Source organism: Hemitrygon akajei, chromosome 18 (genome assembly GCF_048418815.1).
Source record: "Hemitrygon akajei chromosome 18, sHemAka1.3, whole genome shotgun sequence".
NCBI classification, from domain to species: Eukaryota; Metazoa; Chordata; class Chondrichthyes; order Myliobatiformes; family Dasyatidae; genus Hemitrygon; species Hemitrygon akajei.
In genome coordinates this window covers 72,018,711-72,034,849 of record NC_133141.1, presented here as the reverse complement: position 1 = coordinate 72,034,849, position 16,139 = coordinate 72,018,711, and the positions used below count along the sequence as shown (strand labels likewise).

The window sequence follows — 16,139 nt, the reverse complement described above, 5'->3', positions numbered from 1 at the left end:
CCTACCCGAATGGGAGTGGTTAGGCCACTGGCTCTCCGTGAGACTTGTCCTCAGGCTGTAACTGAGCGATGGGGCCTGCTCCATGCGCCCCTGACAACCTGCGGGTCGTGATGCACGTGGTGCCTGGGTCAGGGATGATGGTGACTCGCTAAACCAGACCGAAAGAATAAAGGAATTAGCTGGCCAGAAAGTGAGACTTGCGACCATCCAGGATGAAGTGGCTTTTTCCAGCAGCAGTGGAGGTGGGAGCAGGCCCCTGCTGATATAGGACGAGTAGACATGCAGGTGTGACGCTGCAGTGCGTTGTCTGATGTAACGTTCGAAGTTCAAAATAAATTTATTATCACCGTACATTCACCTTGAGATCCATTTCCTTGCAGTTACAGGCAAATAAAGAAATATGATAGAATGTGTGAAGAACTATGACAAACGTACACAAACGTAAAAGACCTACAGAAGAGCCTTCTCTTTGTGTGGGTTTAGATAGTGTTCAGGCACCTCAAACACAAATTGAAGGAATATCAACACTCAGCAGAGTTTCTTAAACACGAGAGATTCTGCAGATGCTGGAGAGAGAGAGAGAGAGAGAGAGATATCGACACACATACCCAAAGGCGTGTGTGTGCTCACACACACTGACATACATTCACAATCACACACCCACACATTACACACACTCATGTAGACACACTGTCACACACACACTCTCAGACACACATACATTCACAATCACACACATTACACACACTCACACAGACAGACACATTCACAATCACACACATTACACACACTCACACAGACAGACATACATTCACAATCACACACCCACACATTACACACACTTATTCAGACTCAGCACAGACGTAGACACACTCTCCCTCTCACACACACTGAAATGCATGCACACACATAGACACTTTGTCGCACAGATACACACACACACAGATGTACATTCACAATCACTCACACACACACACAGACACACTCACACTAAGCACACACATGTATTCTCTCTCACGCTCTGTCATACTCTCTCACATGCCCACACATACAGACACTTTGTCGCACGCGCACACACAATGCTGGAGGAACACAGCAGGTCAGGCAGCATCTATGGAGAGGAATAAACAGTTTGAGTTTTCATGCCAAGATCTTTCATCAGGATGGGGGAAAGAAACCGGAAGGTTGGAGGTGGGGGTTGCAGAGGTACATTAAAAGATAATAGGTGAAACCAGGCGAGTGGGTGCAGGAGGGGAGATGAAGCGAGAAGCTGGGCAGTGATAGGCGGAAAAGGTAAAGGGCTGAACCCGATTTGGTCCGAATCGTCGGCTGTTCATTCCTCTCTTTGCTGCCAGGCCTGCTGGAGTTCCTCAGAGCCCCTTCCTTTGCCGCTTCCCAGCTGGTAGTGATGACCTTTTCGATGACTTGAAAGTGCTCTATTGCCAGCGCTCCCTTGCTTTCTGAAATTAAAAATGCAATATCTTGTTTTCTGTGCGACAGGAAGATAAGAGCAAATGTCACTGTCCCATCAAGGAGGGTGCTGAGATCACAGAAATTGCAGAGACAGGTAGAGAAATGGCTGGGGTGGGGAGGGGGGAAGGAAGGATGCCTTAAGTGTAGAGCCTATCTATATAACGAATTTCAAAACATTATCTCCAAAAAAAAAAGGACTTCAGATATTTACCACATGTACATCAAATCCGCCAGCAGTCAACACAGTCTGAGGATGTGGCCACAACTTACTAACCCCAACCCCGTAGAACCCGAATGTGGGAGGAAACCAGAGCACCCGGAGGAAACCCACACAGTCACAGGGAGAGGCTCTCCCGAGAGCGTACGAACTGAACCCAGATCGCCGGTGCTGAAAAGCCTTGTGCTGACCGCTGGGCTACCATGCGGCCCAGTAAAGCTAAGTTGTCCAGGCTGGGATTTTGCAGGACGGGTTTAAAGCCCTGACCGTGTGTGGGGAGACCTCTGTGACACCATCTTGTCAGGGTGCCATTCAGCTCACTGGGAGCCCCTGGTGGAGAGGCCTGGTACTGCAGCCCACTGTCAGTTCTCTGTTCAGGCAAGGGCCTGGCTAATTTCAAACTGGGCCGTTCACAGCCCACGTACAAACTGGGCCGTTCACAGCCCACGTACAAACGCTGCAAAGAATGAAGGTCCCTGTGGCACAGCTGTCTGTGAGTGGAGGCGGGGGAGTTCACCTACCTGCAGAAAGATATCAGTAAACTTCAGAGACTACAGGGAAAATTCACATGGGAATTGCCGAGGCTAGGGGCCCTGAGTGATAGGGAAGGGTTGAATACTTTATTCCCTGGAGCGTAGGAGAATGAGGGGAGATTTGATAGAGACATACAGAATTATGAGTGGGTACAGTTCGGGCAAAGGTGCAAGATGGACTTTTTGAGTGAGATTGGAACCGGAGGGTGAAACATGAAATGTTTAAAGGGAACGTGAAGGTGTACCTCTTCCCAAAGAAGTGCAGAACGAGCTGGCGGACGCGGGTTCAATTCTAACATTTGGGGAAGTACGTGGATTTGTGGTCCAACGATGGGACTACGTGGAATTTATAGATGGGCCAAAAGCCCCAATTCTGTCCTGCAGTCCCCTACCACTCCAGCTATTGTCTCTCAGCTCCCACGACCCAGGTTGGAGCCTGATGTCTGGTGTTGCCTGCATAGGGTTTAAACATTCCCCCTGTGACCACAGTAGACGAGCGTACGTCAGAACAACATTGACAGCCGTAATGCGCCTGCTCCGGTTTCCTCGCACATCCCAAAGGCACGCAGATCGATAGGTTAATTGCAGACATCCCACCTCTCCCACAAATTGATGGTGCTACCTCCCTGAAGTGAGTTTTTGCAGGGTGGGATGTCTGTAATTGTTCACTGTAGATTGCCCCATCGGATGTTGGTGGTGTAGGGGAGGAGGAGGAGGAGGGGGGGGTCGATAGAATCTGAAATAATTTGGGGTAGAATTAGTCTAAATGGTTGGGGCGAACTCGGTGAGCCAAAGGACCGGTCTCCGAGCTCCAAATCTCTCTCAGGCTGAATTTTTTTAAAAAAATTAAATCCGACCCCACCACTTCCCCGCAGTGCAGCTTGATTTCAAAAGCGATAGTTCCAATTTGTCGGCGTCACGCACAACCTCTGGTCTCGTAGACAGTGGACTACCATCCTAAAGGCCTAGAGAGAGTGGGTGAAGAGGATGTTTCCTCTCGTGGGGGAGTCTGGGTCCCGAGGGCACAGCCTCAGAATACTGGGGCGTTCTTTTAGAACGGAGGTGAGGAGGAATTTCAGATTGCCAGAGGGCGGTGAATCTGTGGAATTCATTGCCGCAGACGGCTGTGGAGGCCGAGTCACTGGGTGTATTTAAGGCGGAGGCTGATTAGTCGGGGCGTCAGAGGTTACGAGGATCAGGCAGGAGAGTGGGGTTGAGAGGGTTAATAAATCATGACGGAATGGTGGAGCAGATTCAGTGGGCTGAATGGCCTAATTCTGCCCCTTGAGATGATTTTTTTTGTGGGGCATTTGAGGAATTGAACTTGCAAAGAGCTTTGGCGTTCTGTACAAGAGCCTGCCGGTCGAGCCCGTGGAGTCACCCCCGGAGCGCGTATTTCGGGTCATCGCTTCTTATAACGGGGCAGCAACGTGAAGGGTTAACTCTGGTTCTCTCTCCACAGAGGCTCGCTGACCGACTGGACGTTTTCCGGCAATTGTCTAGTCTTGTATCTAGTCTGGGCACCCGTGGCCAGAAGTCCTTCAGAAAGTCCAGTCGGATCTTTTAATGTCCAACTTCCTTTTCTGTTTAAAAATAAAAGACCATGTAAAAAGACAGCAGTTCCGGTGATACTGAGCTGTGTGAACCTTCCCTGCCTCTCTAACACAGATATGACCGTCAGGCGTCGGTGTAGTGTGGCGAACACTGAGATACACCTGCAGAGCTCCGCCCGCTCTGCGCCGTTCTGCGGATACGCCCGTGGAACTTCCCGTGCTCTGCGCCGTTCTGCGGATACGCCCGTGGAACTTCCCGTGCTCTGCACCGTTCTGCGGATACGCCCGTGGAACTTCCCGTGCTCTGCGCTGTTCTGCGGATGTGCCCGCGGAGCTCCGCCTGCTCTGCGCCGTTCTGCGGATACGCCCGTGGAGCTCCGCCTGCTCTGCACCGTTCTGCGGATACGCCCGTGGAACTTCCCGTGCTCTGCGCTGTTCTGCGGATGTGCCCGCGGAGCTCCGCCTGCTCTGCGCCGTTCTGCGGATACGCCCGTGGAGCTCCGCCTGCTCTGCGCCGTTCTGCGGATACGCCCGCGGAACTCCGCCCGCTCTGCGCCGTTCTGCACCTTCCCTGTAACCTTTGGGTCCGGCGTCTAAGAAGCTCTCATTCGATTTCTCTCTGGATGACTCCACCTCCCTTTCAGGACAGGGTTTCCCAACCTTTTTAATGCCGTGGACCGATGTTGTTTTAGAAGATATCCTTGAGGTGTGTTTGTGAAAGACAGATTTTGAACTTGACCCATTTCAGCGTAGGTGCAGGCCGTAGACTCGTAAGCCTTCCGTTCTCTAGACCGCTCCCCCCTCCCCCATCTTTGTTCCCTCACCTTGTTCCCTGCGCCCCCTTGCGATCAGCGCAGCACGCTCAGCGTTTGGGTTGTCCGTCGAGCAGCCGGGGACTGAATTCGCTGAGGTCCTTTTCTGAATGGCAGGCAGTGACTAGTGGGTAACCGCAAGGCTTGGTGCTGGGACCCCAGTTGTTTACAATATATATTAATGATTTAGACGAGGAAATTAAATGCAGCATCTCCAAGTTTGCGGATGACACGAAGCTGGGCGGCGGTGTTAGCTGTTAGGAGGATGCTAAGAGGATGCAGGGTGACTTGGATAGGTTAGGTGAGTGGGCAAATTCATGGCAGATGCAATTTAATGTGGATAAATGTTATCCACTTTGGTTGGAAGAACAGGAAAACAGATTATTATCTGAATGGTGGCCAATTAGGAAAAGGGGAGGTGCAACGAGACCTAGGTGTCATTGTACACCAGTCATTGAAGGTGGGCATGCAGGTACAGCAGGCGGTGAAAAAGGCAAATGGTATGTTGGCATTCATAGCAAGAGGATTCGAGTACAGGAGCAGGGAGGTTCTACTGCAGTTGTACAAGGCCTTGGTGAGATCGCACCTAGAGTATTGTGTGCAGTTTTGGTCCCCTAATCTGAGGAAAGACATTCTTGCCATAGAGGGAGTACAAAGAAGGTTCACCAGATTGATTCCTGGGATGGCAGGACTTCCATATGAAGAAAGACTGGATCGACTAGGCTTATACTCACTAGAATTTAGAAGATTGAGGGGGGATCTTTTTGAAAAGTATAAAATTCTAAAGGGATTGGACAGGCTAGATGCAGGAAGATTGTTTCTGATGTTGGGGAAGTCCAGAACGAGGGTCACAATTTAAGGATAAAGGGGAAGCCTTTTAGGACCGAGATGAGGAAAAACTTCTTCACACAGAGAGTGGTGAATCTGTGGAATTCTCTGCTACAGGAAACAGTCGAGGCCGGTTCATTGGCTATGTTTAAGATGGAGTTAGATATGGCCCTTGTGGCTGAAGGGATCAGGGGGTATGGAGAGAAAGCAGGTACAGGGTTCTGAGTTGGATGATCAGCCATGATCATACTGAATGGTGGTGCAGGCTCGAAGGGCCGAATGGCCTACTCCTGCACCTATTTTCTACGTTTCTATCTTTTAGGTCAGGGCAGGACTTTGGCTGCCGAGCGGGGCAGGCAGTTCTGAGTGACCTGCATGCTGCTGGGCTTAGGAGCATTTATTTTTACTGACTCATGCACAAAGTTGTGCCTTTTCATTGCACGCTGTTTTTAAGAGCCGATGCTGCGTCGTAGCACAGAAGATGGCTTTTGTTTGGCCCAACATATTCTGCTTCCATCGAAATAATCTAGTAAATTCCACTGTGCCCTCAGCACCAATCCTAATTCTTGGCCAAGAGCCTGACAAATTTGTTATTGTCAGAATCGGGTTTATTATCACCAACGTATGTCGTAAAATTTGTTCCTTTGTAGCAGCAGTACAGCACGATACATTTTTTTTTTTTAAAAACTACTATAAGTTTTGAGAAGTATCAAAAGATTAAGTAAGCAGGGCAAATCCACTTGTTAGTCAATTCCTTCGATAGGTTCTTTCTGTGGCTGCTGAACTACATGCTTAAATATTCCTCTCTTGGAGGGTGGGACGAGCACCAGCACAAGTGGTGCCCGAAGGCTCGATTTTCAGTGCTGAAAGAGAAGCTCGGATAGGCGCACAGACACGAGGACATCTGCGGACAGGGGAGCACCCGCAGAACGCTGGAGGAACTACCCTGCAGGCCAGGCAGCGTCCGCGGAAGGCTCTCGGCCCGAAAGGTCCGACTGTTTAATCTTTTCCCCAGATGCTACCCGGCCTGCCTCCAGCATTGGGTGGGTACGTGGACGGGAGGGCTGTGGTCCAGGTTCAGCTCGATCTCAGCAGCCAGGGAATTTGAGGCTGCTGGCTGTCTTGAGTCCCAGTGCCGTTGGGAAACAGGCTGGGGCTCGAGCTGAGGGTGCGTGGCTCTGCTGTGACGGTTACACGCAGTGGGTTTGTGAGACGGTTTGATTCAGATGCGCCGTTTCTGAGCGGCCCGACCCAGCGAGCCCCGATTTAACCCTAGCCCTAATCACGGGACAACTTGCAGCGACCAGTGAACCCAGCGGCCGGTACGCCTTTGGTCTGCAGGAGGAAACCGGGGCGCCCGACCCACGCGGCCACGGGGAGAGCGGACGAGCTCCTTAAAGAGAGTGGCGGGAATCAAACCCGGGTCGCCGGTACCGTGGAGCGTTGCGAGATGGTGTCGTGGACTGAAGAGGCCGAGGACCACAGATCCTTTGAGCGGAACTCAAAGATGCCAAATCTCCGGAGGCGTTGAGGGGTGGAATGGGGCAGCACACCAGTCCCCCACCCCCGAGAGACGCGGACATCTGAAAACATTTCAGAATCAAAACCGGGTTTAATATCGTGGGGACATGTCGTGAGGTTTGCTCTTTTATGGCAGAGCTCCATTGAGTTGTAATCAGAAATGGTGCAAAACAGAGAGATGGTGTTTATGGGTTCAACGAACTGTTCAGAAATCTGACGGCAGAGGGGAAGAAGCTGTTTCTGAAACATTGAGTGTGTATCTTCAAGCTCCTGTACCTCCTCCCTGATGGCAGAGGGGAAGAAGCTGTTTCTGAAACATTGAGTGTGTATCTTCAAGCTCCTGTGCCTCCTCCCTGATGGCAGAGGGGAAGAAGCTGTTTCTGAAACATTGAGTGTGTATCTTCAAGCTCCTGTACCTCCTCCCTGATGGCAGAGGGGAAGAAGCTGTTTCTGAAACATTGAGTGTGTATCTTCAAGCTCCTGTGCCTCCTCCCTGATGGCAGAGGGGAAGAAGCTGTTTCTGAAACATTGAGTGTGTATCTTCAAGCTCCTGTGCCTCCTCCCTGATGGCAGAGGGGAAGAATCTGTTCCTGAATCGTTGAGTATGTGTCTTCAGGCTCCTGTACCTCCTCCCCGATGGCAGAGGGGAAGAAGCTGTTCTTGAATCGTTGAGTGTGTGTCTTCAGGCTCCTGTACCTCCTCCCTGATGGCAGAGGGGAAGAAGCTGTTCCTGAATCGTTGAGTGTGTGTCTTCAGGCTCCTGTACCTCCTCCCTGATGGCAGAGGGGAAGAAGCTGTTCCTGAATCGTTGAGTGTGCGCCTTCAGGCTCCTGTACCTCCTCCCTGATGGCAGAGGGGAAGAAGCTGTTCCTGAATCGTTGAGTGTGTGTCTTCAGGCTCCTGTACCCCCTCCCTGATGGCAGAGGGGAAGAAGCTGTTCCTGAATCGTTGAGTGTGTGTCTTCAGGTTCCTATACCTCCTCCCTGATGGCAGAGGAGAAGAAGCCGTTCCTGAATCGCTGAGTGTGTGTCTTCAGGCTCCTGTACCTCCTCCCTGATGGCAGAGGGGAAGAAGCCGTTCCTGAATCCCTGAGTGTGTGTCTTCAGGCTCCTGTACCTCCTCCCTGATGGCAGAGGGGAAGAAGCTGTTCCTGAATCGTTGAGTGTGTGTCTTCAGGCTCCTGTACCCCCTCCCTGATGGTAGCAATGAGAAGAGGTCACGAGTGCATTACTGAAGATGTCCTGGATGTCAGGGAGGCTGGTGCCCCCCCCCAGATGGATTTGGGTGAGTTTACAACCCTCTGCGGCTTTTCCCCAGTGCCCCGCATTGTCAACCACCCCCCCCCCCCACCCCAGATGGCGATGCAGCCCGTCAGATTGTCTGTAGAAATTTACTGGAGTCTTTTGTTGACGTACCAAATCTCGGTCAAACTCCCCAACGGAGCCACTGGGGTGTCGTATTTGATGTTGGGCCCAGGACAGATCTTCAAGGCACGCAGGGACTTGAAGCAGGTTGGTCTCACGCCATCCTGACTTGGAAGTATCGCTCCTTTCTTTCGTCGTTAATGGATCTAAATCCTGGAGCCCCTTTCCAACAGCAGGGTCGGCAAGCCTTTCCCAGGACTCTAGTGGGTCCCAAAGGCTGGCGCCGTGACCTAGGTTCACAAGGGCAATGTCAGACCAGCAGCAGATGGCAGGGATAGGCAGAAACTGGCAGTGATTCGATCGTTTAGTCCTGTGGACAAGCCTCAGGCACACCTATATAGCGAGGGGGCTCAAGGCTTCTGCACAGTTCTGTAGTAATTTTACTCTACTGCTGTCTTTAAAAAAAACACCAAATTTCATAATACATGTGAGTGATGATAAACCTGGGTCTCTGTTGTGGACTGAGAGTGGGAAGGAGGGCAGGGAGAGGGGGAGTCATGGGGAAGGGAGAGGGGAGAGGGGAGGGAGCGGGAATCACCAGAGAGACAGTCTGTAATGGATAAATAAACCGATTGTTCGGAATCAGATGACCTTGCCTGGTGGCTCAGGGCCGGGTGTGCCTGCACCCGCCCCCACCCCTGGCGCTCCTCCTCTGCCACCCGTCCCACACCCCTCCCCTCGCGCTCCACCCTCACCATTCCCCACATCCTTTGCTCCCGCCAGATTTACAAACTCGCTCTCCGCTCTACGTTGACAAATACAGTACCGCGTGCAGAAGTCTCAGGCACCTTGGCTGCTTTTATGTGCTGAAGACGTTTGTACAGTGCTGTATTTTCATGTTTTATAAGTTTTTGATATTTATATAAGAGGATGCAGGGTGACTTGGATAGGTTAGGTGAGTGGGCAAATTCATGCCAGATGCAATTTAATGTGGATAAATGTGAGGTTATCCACTTTGGTTGCAAGAACAGGAAAACAGATTATTATCTGAATGGTGGCCGATTAGGAAAAGGGGAGGTGCAACGAGACCTGGGTGTCATTGTACACCAGTCATTGAAGGTGGGCATGCAGGTACAGCAGATGGTGAAAAAGGCAAATGGTATGTTGGCATTCATAGCAAGAGGATTTGAGTACAGGAGCAGGGAGGGTCTACTGCAGTTGTACAAGGCCTTGGTGAGACCGCACCTAGAATATGGTGTGCAGTTTTGGTCCCCTAATCTGAGGAAAGACATTCTTGCCATAGAGGGAGTACAAAGGTTCACCAGATTGATTCCTGGGATGGCAGGACTTTCATATGAAGAAAGACTGGATCGACTGGGCTTATACTTACTGGAATTTAGAAGATTGAGGGGGGATCTTATTGAAACGTATAAAATTCTAAAGGGATTGGACAGATTAGATGCAGGAAGATTGTTCTCGATGTTGGGGAAGTCCAGAATGAGGGGTCACAGTTTAAGGATAAAGGGAAGCCTTTTAGGACCGAGATGAGGAAAAACTTCTTCACACTGAGAGTGGTGAATCTGTGGAATTCTCTGCCACAGGAAACAGTTGAGGCCGGTTCATTGGCTGTATTTAAGAGGAAGTTAGCTATGGCCCTTGTGGCTAGAGGGATCAGGGGGTATGGAGAGAAAGCAGGTACAGGGTTCTGAGTTGGATGATCAGCCATGATCATACTGAATGGCGGTGCAGGCTCGAAGGGCCGAATGGCCTACTCCTGCCCCTATTTTCTATGCTTCTATGTTTCTGTATGATGTTAAAATAATAGTAAATGGCTTGGTTCCGTAATTGTCGTGGGATGTTTCCCATAGTGTGGGAATCTATGACCAGACGGCACAATCAAAGAGTCGAACGGAGATGAGGAGGAATTTCTTTAGCCAGAGGGTGGTGAATCTGTGGAAATCGTTACTACAGACGGCCATGGAGGCCAGGCCACTGGGTGTATTTGAAGCGGAGCTTGATAAGTTCCTGGTTGGTAAGGACATCAAAGGATATGCAGCGAAGGCAGGAGAATGGGGTTGAAAAGGGGAATAGCAGGCGTGATGGGCTGAATGGCTTAACCCTGCTCCTGTATCTTAGGATCTTCTGGTCGTAGTGAAAAATGGAGGGCTGTTTGGGAGGGGTTACGTTGATACTAGGGTGGGTTTAAAGCGGGAGTTCCCCGCCTTTTGTTTTTAATGTCATGGACCCCATGTTGGCAGCCCCCTAGTCGATAGGTTGGCACGCCGTTGTGGGCCGAAGGGCCTGCGCTGTGCTGAACTGTTCTCTGTGCTTCGAGTGGAAACGCGTACGCGGTGCCAACGTTGGAAGACGGAAACTGAGCGGAGTGTCAGTGCAGTACGACTACAGGTTGCAGGACTGTTGGCGTGTTAGGCTATTAGGTATAGGGTGGTAAAGAGAGACCTCTGGTCACATTGGCCTTCGCAGACCATCAGATAGACGAGCAGATGGCCTTTTGGCCCATCGAGTCTGCTCCGTCATTTCATCATTACTGAACCATCTTCCTACTCAGCCCCAATCTCCTGCCTCCTCCCCATATCCCTTCATGCCCTGACCAGTCAAGAATCTATCAACCTCTGCCTTAAATATACATAATAACTTGGCCTCCACAGCTGCCAGTGGCAACACATTCCACAGATTCACCACTCTCTGGCTTAAGAAATCCCTCCTCGTCTCCGTTCCAAATTGACGTTTCTCTATTCTGAGGCTGTATCCTCTGGTCTTAGACTCCCCCACCACCGGAAGCATCCTCTCTATGTCCACTCGCAATATTTGATAGATTTCAATGAGATCTCCGTCTTGGTCTTCTGAACCCCAGCGAGTACAGGCCCGGAGCCATCAAATGCTCCCTATATGACGAGCCTTTCAATCTCCAAATCATTTTCGTGAACCTCCTCTGAACCCTCTCCAATGTCAACACAACCTTTCTCAGATATGGGGCCCAAAACTGCTCACAATTCTCCAAGTGAGGCATCAGCAGAGCCTTGTAAAGCCCCAGCATTGACACCCCTGCTTCGTAAATCAGAGCATTAAATACAGAGGTTGCAAAGTTACGTTTCAGATGTGAGGCCAGGTTTGCAGGATTGCGAGCAGTTCTGTCACCTACCTATAAGAAAGATTTGAAAAGAAGAATTCAGGGAAGATTTACGAGGATGTTGCCAGGACTTAAGACCTAAGTTACAGGGAAGCGGTGAATGGTTTAGGATTTCATTCCCTGGAATGTCAGAAAATGAGAAATTATAATGGGTACAGATAATGTAAATGCAAGAAGGCTTTTTCCACTGAGATTAGGTAAGGCTATACCCTCTGATCCTAGACTCACCCACTATAGGAAACATCCTCTCCACACCCACTCTATCTGTGTCCTCTGGTCCTAGACTCCCCCCACTATAGGAAACATCCTCTCCACATCCACTCCATCTGTGTCCTCTGGTCCTAGACTCCCCCACTATAGGAAACATCTTCTCCACATCCACTCTATCTGTGTCCTCTGGTCCTAGACTCCCACACTACAGGAAACATCCTCTCCACACCCACTCTATCTGTGTCCTCTGGTCCTAGACTCCCCCCACTATAGGAAACATCCTCTCCACATCCACTCCATCTGTGTCCTCTGGTCCTAGACTCCCCCACTATAGGAAACATCTTCTCCACATCCACTCTATCTGTGTCCTCTGGTCCTAGACTCCCACACTACAGGAAACATCCTCTCCACATCCACTCTATCTGTGTCCTCTGGTCCTAGACTCCCCCACTATAGGAAACATCTTCTCCACATCCACTCTATCTGTGTTCTCTGGTCCCAGACCCCCACTATAGGAAACATCCTCTCCACATCCACTCTATCTGTGTCCTCTGGTCCTAGACTCCCCCCACTATAGGAAACACCCTCTTCACATCCACTCTATCTGTGCCCTCTTGTCCTAGACTCCCCCACTGTAGGAAACATCCTCTCCACATCCACTCTATCTGTGTCCTCTGGTCCTAGACTCCCCCACTGTAGGAAACATCCTCTCCACATCCACTCTATCTGTGTCCTCTGGTCCTAGACTCCCCCACTATAGGAAACATCCTCTCCACATCCACACTATCTGTGTCCTCTGGTCCTAGACTCCCCCACTGTAGGAAACATCCTCTCCACATCCACTCTATCTGTGTCCTCTGGTCCTAGACTCCCCCACTATAGGAAACATCCTCTCCACATCCACTCTATCTGTGTCCTCTGGTCCTAGACTCCCCCACTATAGGAAACATCCTCTCCACATCCACTCTATCTGTGTCCTCTGGTCCTAGACTCCCCGACTATAGGAAACATCCTCTCCACAATCACTTTGTACTGGCCTTTCAATATTCGATACGTCTCAATGAGATCCCACCCCCACCTTCATTCTTTTAAACCCCAGTGAGTAAAGGCCCATTTCAACTATATGTTAGCCCTTTCAGTCCAATGAACCTCCTCTGGACCCTCATCATTGCCGGCACGGCCTACCTTCGATCTGGGGGCACAATACTCCAACTGTGGTCTGCCCAGTGCCTTAGAAAGCCTCAGCGTGTCATCCATGCATTTATATTCTAGTCCTCTCGAAACGAGTGACAACATTGCATTTGTCCTTTATCGGGGTATCTATTGGCCTCTTTTCCAAATACAGGCCTGCACGCCATAGCGTCTGGGAAAAGCACGGTACAGAAACCGGCCCTTCGGCCCAGCTAGTGTGCGCGGAACCATTTACAGCTGCCTCTGGGAATGAATCCTATCTCTGCATGTGCCTTCCACACCCTGTTCCTGACCGAGGAGCTAGACCAGAGCTAGAGGTCGTCGGTTAAGGGGGAAAGGTGGAATATTTAAGGAGACCACCTTCACCGGGAGGGTGGAGTGAGTGGGGAACGGGCTGCCGTTGCAAGTGATGGACGTGGGTTTGATTTCAACATTGACAAGAAGTTGGGAGGGGTACGTGGATGGGAGGTGGTATGGAGGGTGCAGGGTCGATGGGAGTTGGCAGATTAACAGAGTGAGGACCTGTTTCAGAGCATTAATGCTCTGTGACTCTGTCAGGTACTTATGTTGGGGGTGGAGGGGGTGGGTTTAGAAAAAAGTTGGACGTGGCTGGGTTCACGACCAGACGCTTGGTCAAAGGGTGTCACGGAGAGGAGGACGTGCCAGCGGTAACCAGCACATTGATGTGACGAAGGTAATCCTCCTCGGGCGTGTCCGAATGAAATTGTTCCCGCTGAACCGCGGCGGCTGACTGAAAGGCGCCTGCTCCTCTTGCAGGTGAAGTGCGCGGAGCTTGCACGTGAGCTGGACGTGAAGACCCGTGCATTGGACGTTCGTGATGCGGAGGTGGCTGAATTACAGGAGGAGATGGAGGTACGAGCTGTCTGTTTGTTTTATTGGGTTACGGTGCGGAATAGCCCTTCCGGACCGCAGGGCAATCCCCCTGATTTAACCGGAGCACGTTGATCAATTAACCTACCTACCCGGTGTGTCTCCGTTCCAAATTGACGTTTCTCTATTCTGAGGCTGTGTCCTCTGGTCTTAGACTCCCCCACCACTGGAAGCATCCTCTCTATGTCCACTCGCAATATTTGATAGATTTCAATGAGATCCCCGTCTTGGTCTTCTGAACCCCAACGAGCACAGGCACGGAGCCATCAAATGCTCCCTATATGACGAGCCTTTCAATCTCCAAATCATTTTCGTTAACCTCCTCTGAACCCTCTCCAATGTCAACACATCCTTTCTCAGGTAAGGGGCCCAAAACTGCTCACAATTCTCCAAGTGAGGCCTCAGCAGAGCCTTGTAAAGCCCCAGCATTGACACCCCTACTTCGTATATCAGAGCATTAAATACAGGAGTTGCAAAGTTACGTTTCAGATGTGAGGCCAGGTTTGCAGGATTGCGAGCAGTTCTGTCACCTACCTTTAAGAAAGATTTGAAAAGAAGAATTCAGGGAAGATTTACGAGGATGTTGCCAGGACTTAAGACCGAAGTTACAGGAAAGCGGTGAATGGTTTAGGATTTCATTCCCTGGAATGTCAGAAAATGAGAAATTATAATGGGTACAGATAATGTAAATGCAAGAAGGCTTTTTCCACTGAGATTAGGTAAGGCTATACCCTCTGGTCCTAGACTCACCCACTATAGGAAACATCCTCTCCACACCCACTCTATCTGTGTCCTCTGGTCCTAGACTCCCCCACTATAGGAAACATCCTCTCCACATCCACTCTATCTGTGTCCTCTGGTCCTAGACTCCCCCACTATAGGAAACATCCTCTCCACATCCACTCTATCTGTGTCCTCTGGTCCTAGACTCCCCGACTATAGGAAACATCCTCTCCACAATCACTTTGTACTGGCCTTTCAATATTCGATACGTCTCAATGAGATCCCACCCCCACCTTCATTCTTTTAAACCCCAGTGAGTAAAGGCCCATTTCAACTATATGTTAGCCCTTTCAGTCCAATGAACCTCCTCTGGACCCTCATCATTGCCGGCACGGCCTACCTTCGATCTGGGGGCACAATACTCCAACTGTGGTCTGCCCAGTGCCTTAGAAAGCCTCAGCGTGTCATCCATGCATTTATATTCTAGTCCTCTCGAAACGAGTGACAACATTGCATTTGTCCTTTATCGGGGTATCTATTGGCCTCTTTTCCAAATACAGGCCTGCACGCCATAGCGTCTGGGAAAAGCACGGTACAGAAACCGGCCCTTCGGCCCAGCTAGTGTGCGCGGAACCATTTACAGCTGCCTCTGGGAATGAATCCTATCTCTGCATGTGCCTTCCACACCCTGTTCCTGACCGAGGAGCTAGACCAGAGCTAGAGGTCGTCGGTTAAGGGGGAAAGGTGGAATATTTAAGGAGACCACCTTCACCGGGAGGGTGGAGTGAGTGGGGAACGGGCTGCCGTTGCAAGTGATGGACGTGGGTTTGATTTCAACATTGACAAGAAGTTGGGAGGGGTACGTGGATGGGAGGTGGTATGGAGGGTGCAGGGTCGATGGGAGTTGGCAGATTAACAGAGTGAGGACCTGTTTCAGAGCATTAATGCTCTGTGACTCTGTCAGGTACTTATGTTGGGGGTGGAGGGGGTGGGTTTAGAAAAAAGTTGGACGTGGCTGGGTTCACGACCAGACGCTTGGTCAAAGGGTGTCACGGAGAGGAGGACGTGCCAGCGGTAACCAGCACATTGATGTGACGAAGGTAATCCTCCTCGGGCGTGTCCGAATGAAATTGTTCCCGCTGAACCGCGGCGGCTGACTGAAAGGCGCCTGCTCCTCTTGCAGGTGAAGTGCGCGGAGCTTGCACGTGAGCTGGACGTGAAGACCCGTGCATTGGACGTTCGTGATGCGGAGGTGGCTGAATTACAGGAGGAGATGGAGGTACGAGCTGTCTGTTTGTTTTATTGGGTTACGGTGCGGAATAGCCCTTCCGGACCGCAGGGCAATCCCCCTGATTTAACCGGAGCACGTTGATCAATTAACCTACCTACCCGGTGTGTCTCCGGACCGCGGGAGGAAACCGGAGCTCCCGGAGGAAATCCTTGCGGTCACGGGGAGAGCGTACAGACCCCTAACAGGCAGCGGTAGGATTGCTACCTGCCTTTTCTCCCCGTAACCTTTCAACGCCCTGACTAATCGTAAACCAGCGAGTTGTTTGTATGTCTCCCCTCTCGCCATGAAACGGAGAGGCCTCGTTTTCCCTCATTAGGGAGAGAGAGAGCCTATGGTATGTCGAAAACCGGGTGAACGAGTAGTCCTAGGGGGGTGGGGGGT

General features: G+C 50.9%; 1 protein-coding gene across 2 annotated transcripts in view; it reads left to right on the top strand.

Annotated features, from left to right (window-relative positions):
- Window positions 1-16,139, top strand: part of LOC140741517 (uncharacterized) — a 131,477-nt gene that overhangs the window by 85,044 nt on the left and 30,294 nt on the right. For both annotated transcript variants that reach the window (XM_073071807.1, XM_073071808.1), the window contains 2 exons: window positions 13,631-13,726; window positions 15,651-15,746. In XM_073071807.1, coding sequence (XP_072927908.1) covers window positions 13,631-13,726; window positions 15,651-15,746 — 192 coding nt within the window. The remainder of the gene's footprint in view (window positions 1-13,630; window positions 13,727-15,650; window positions 15,747-16,139) is intronic.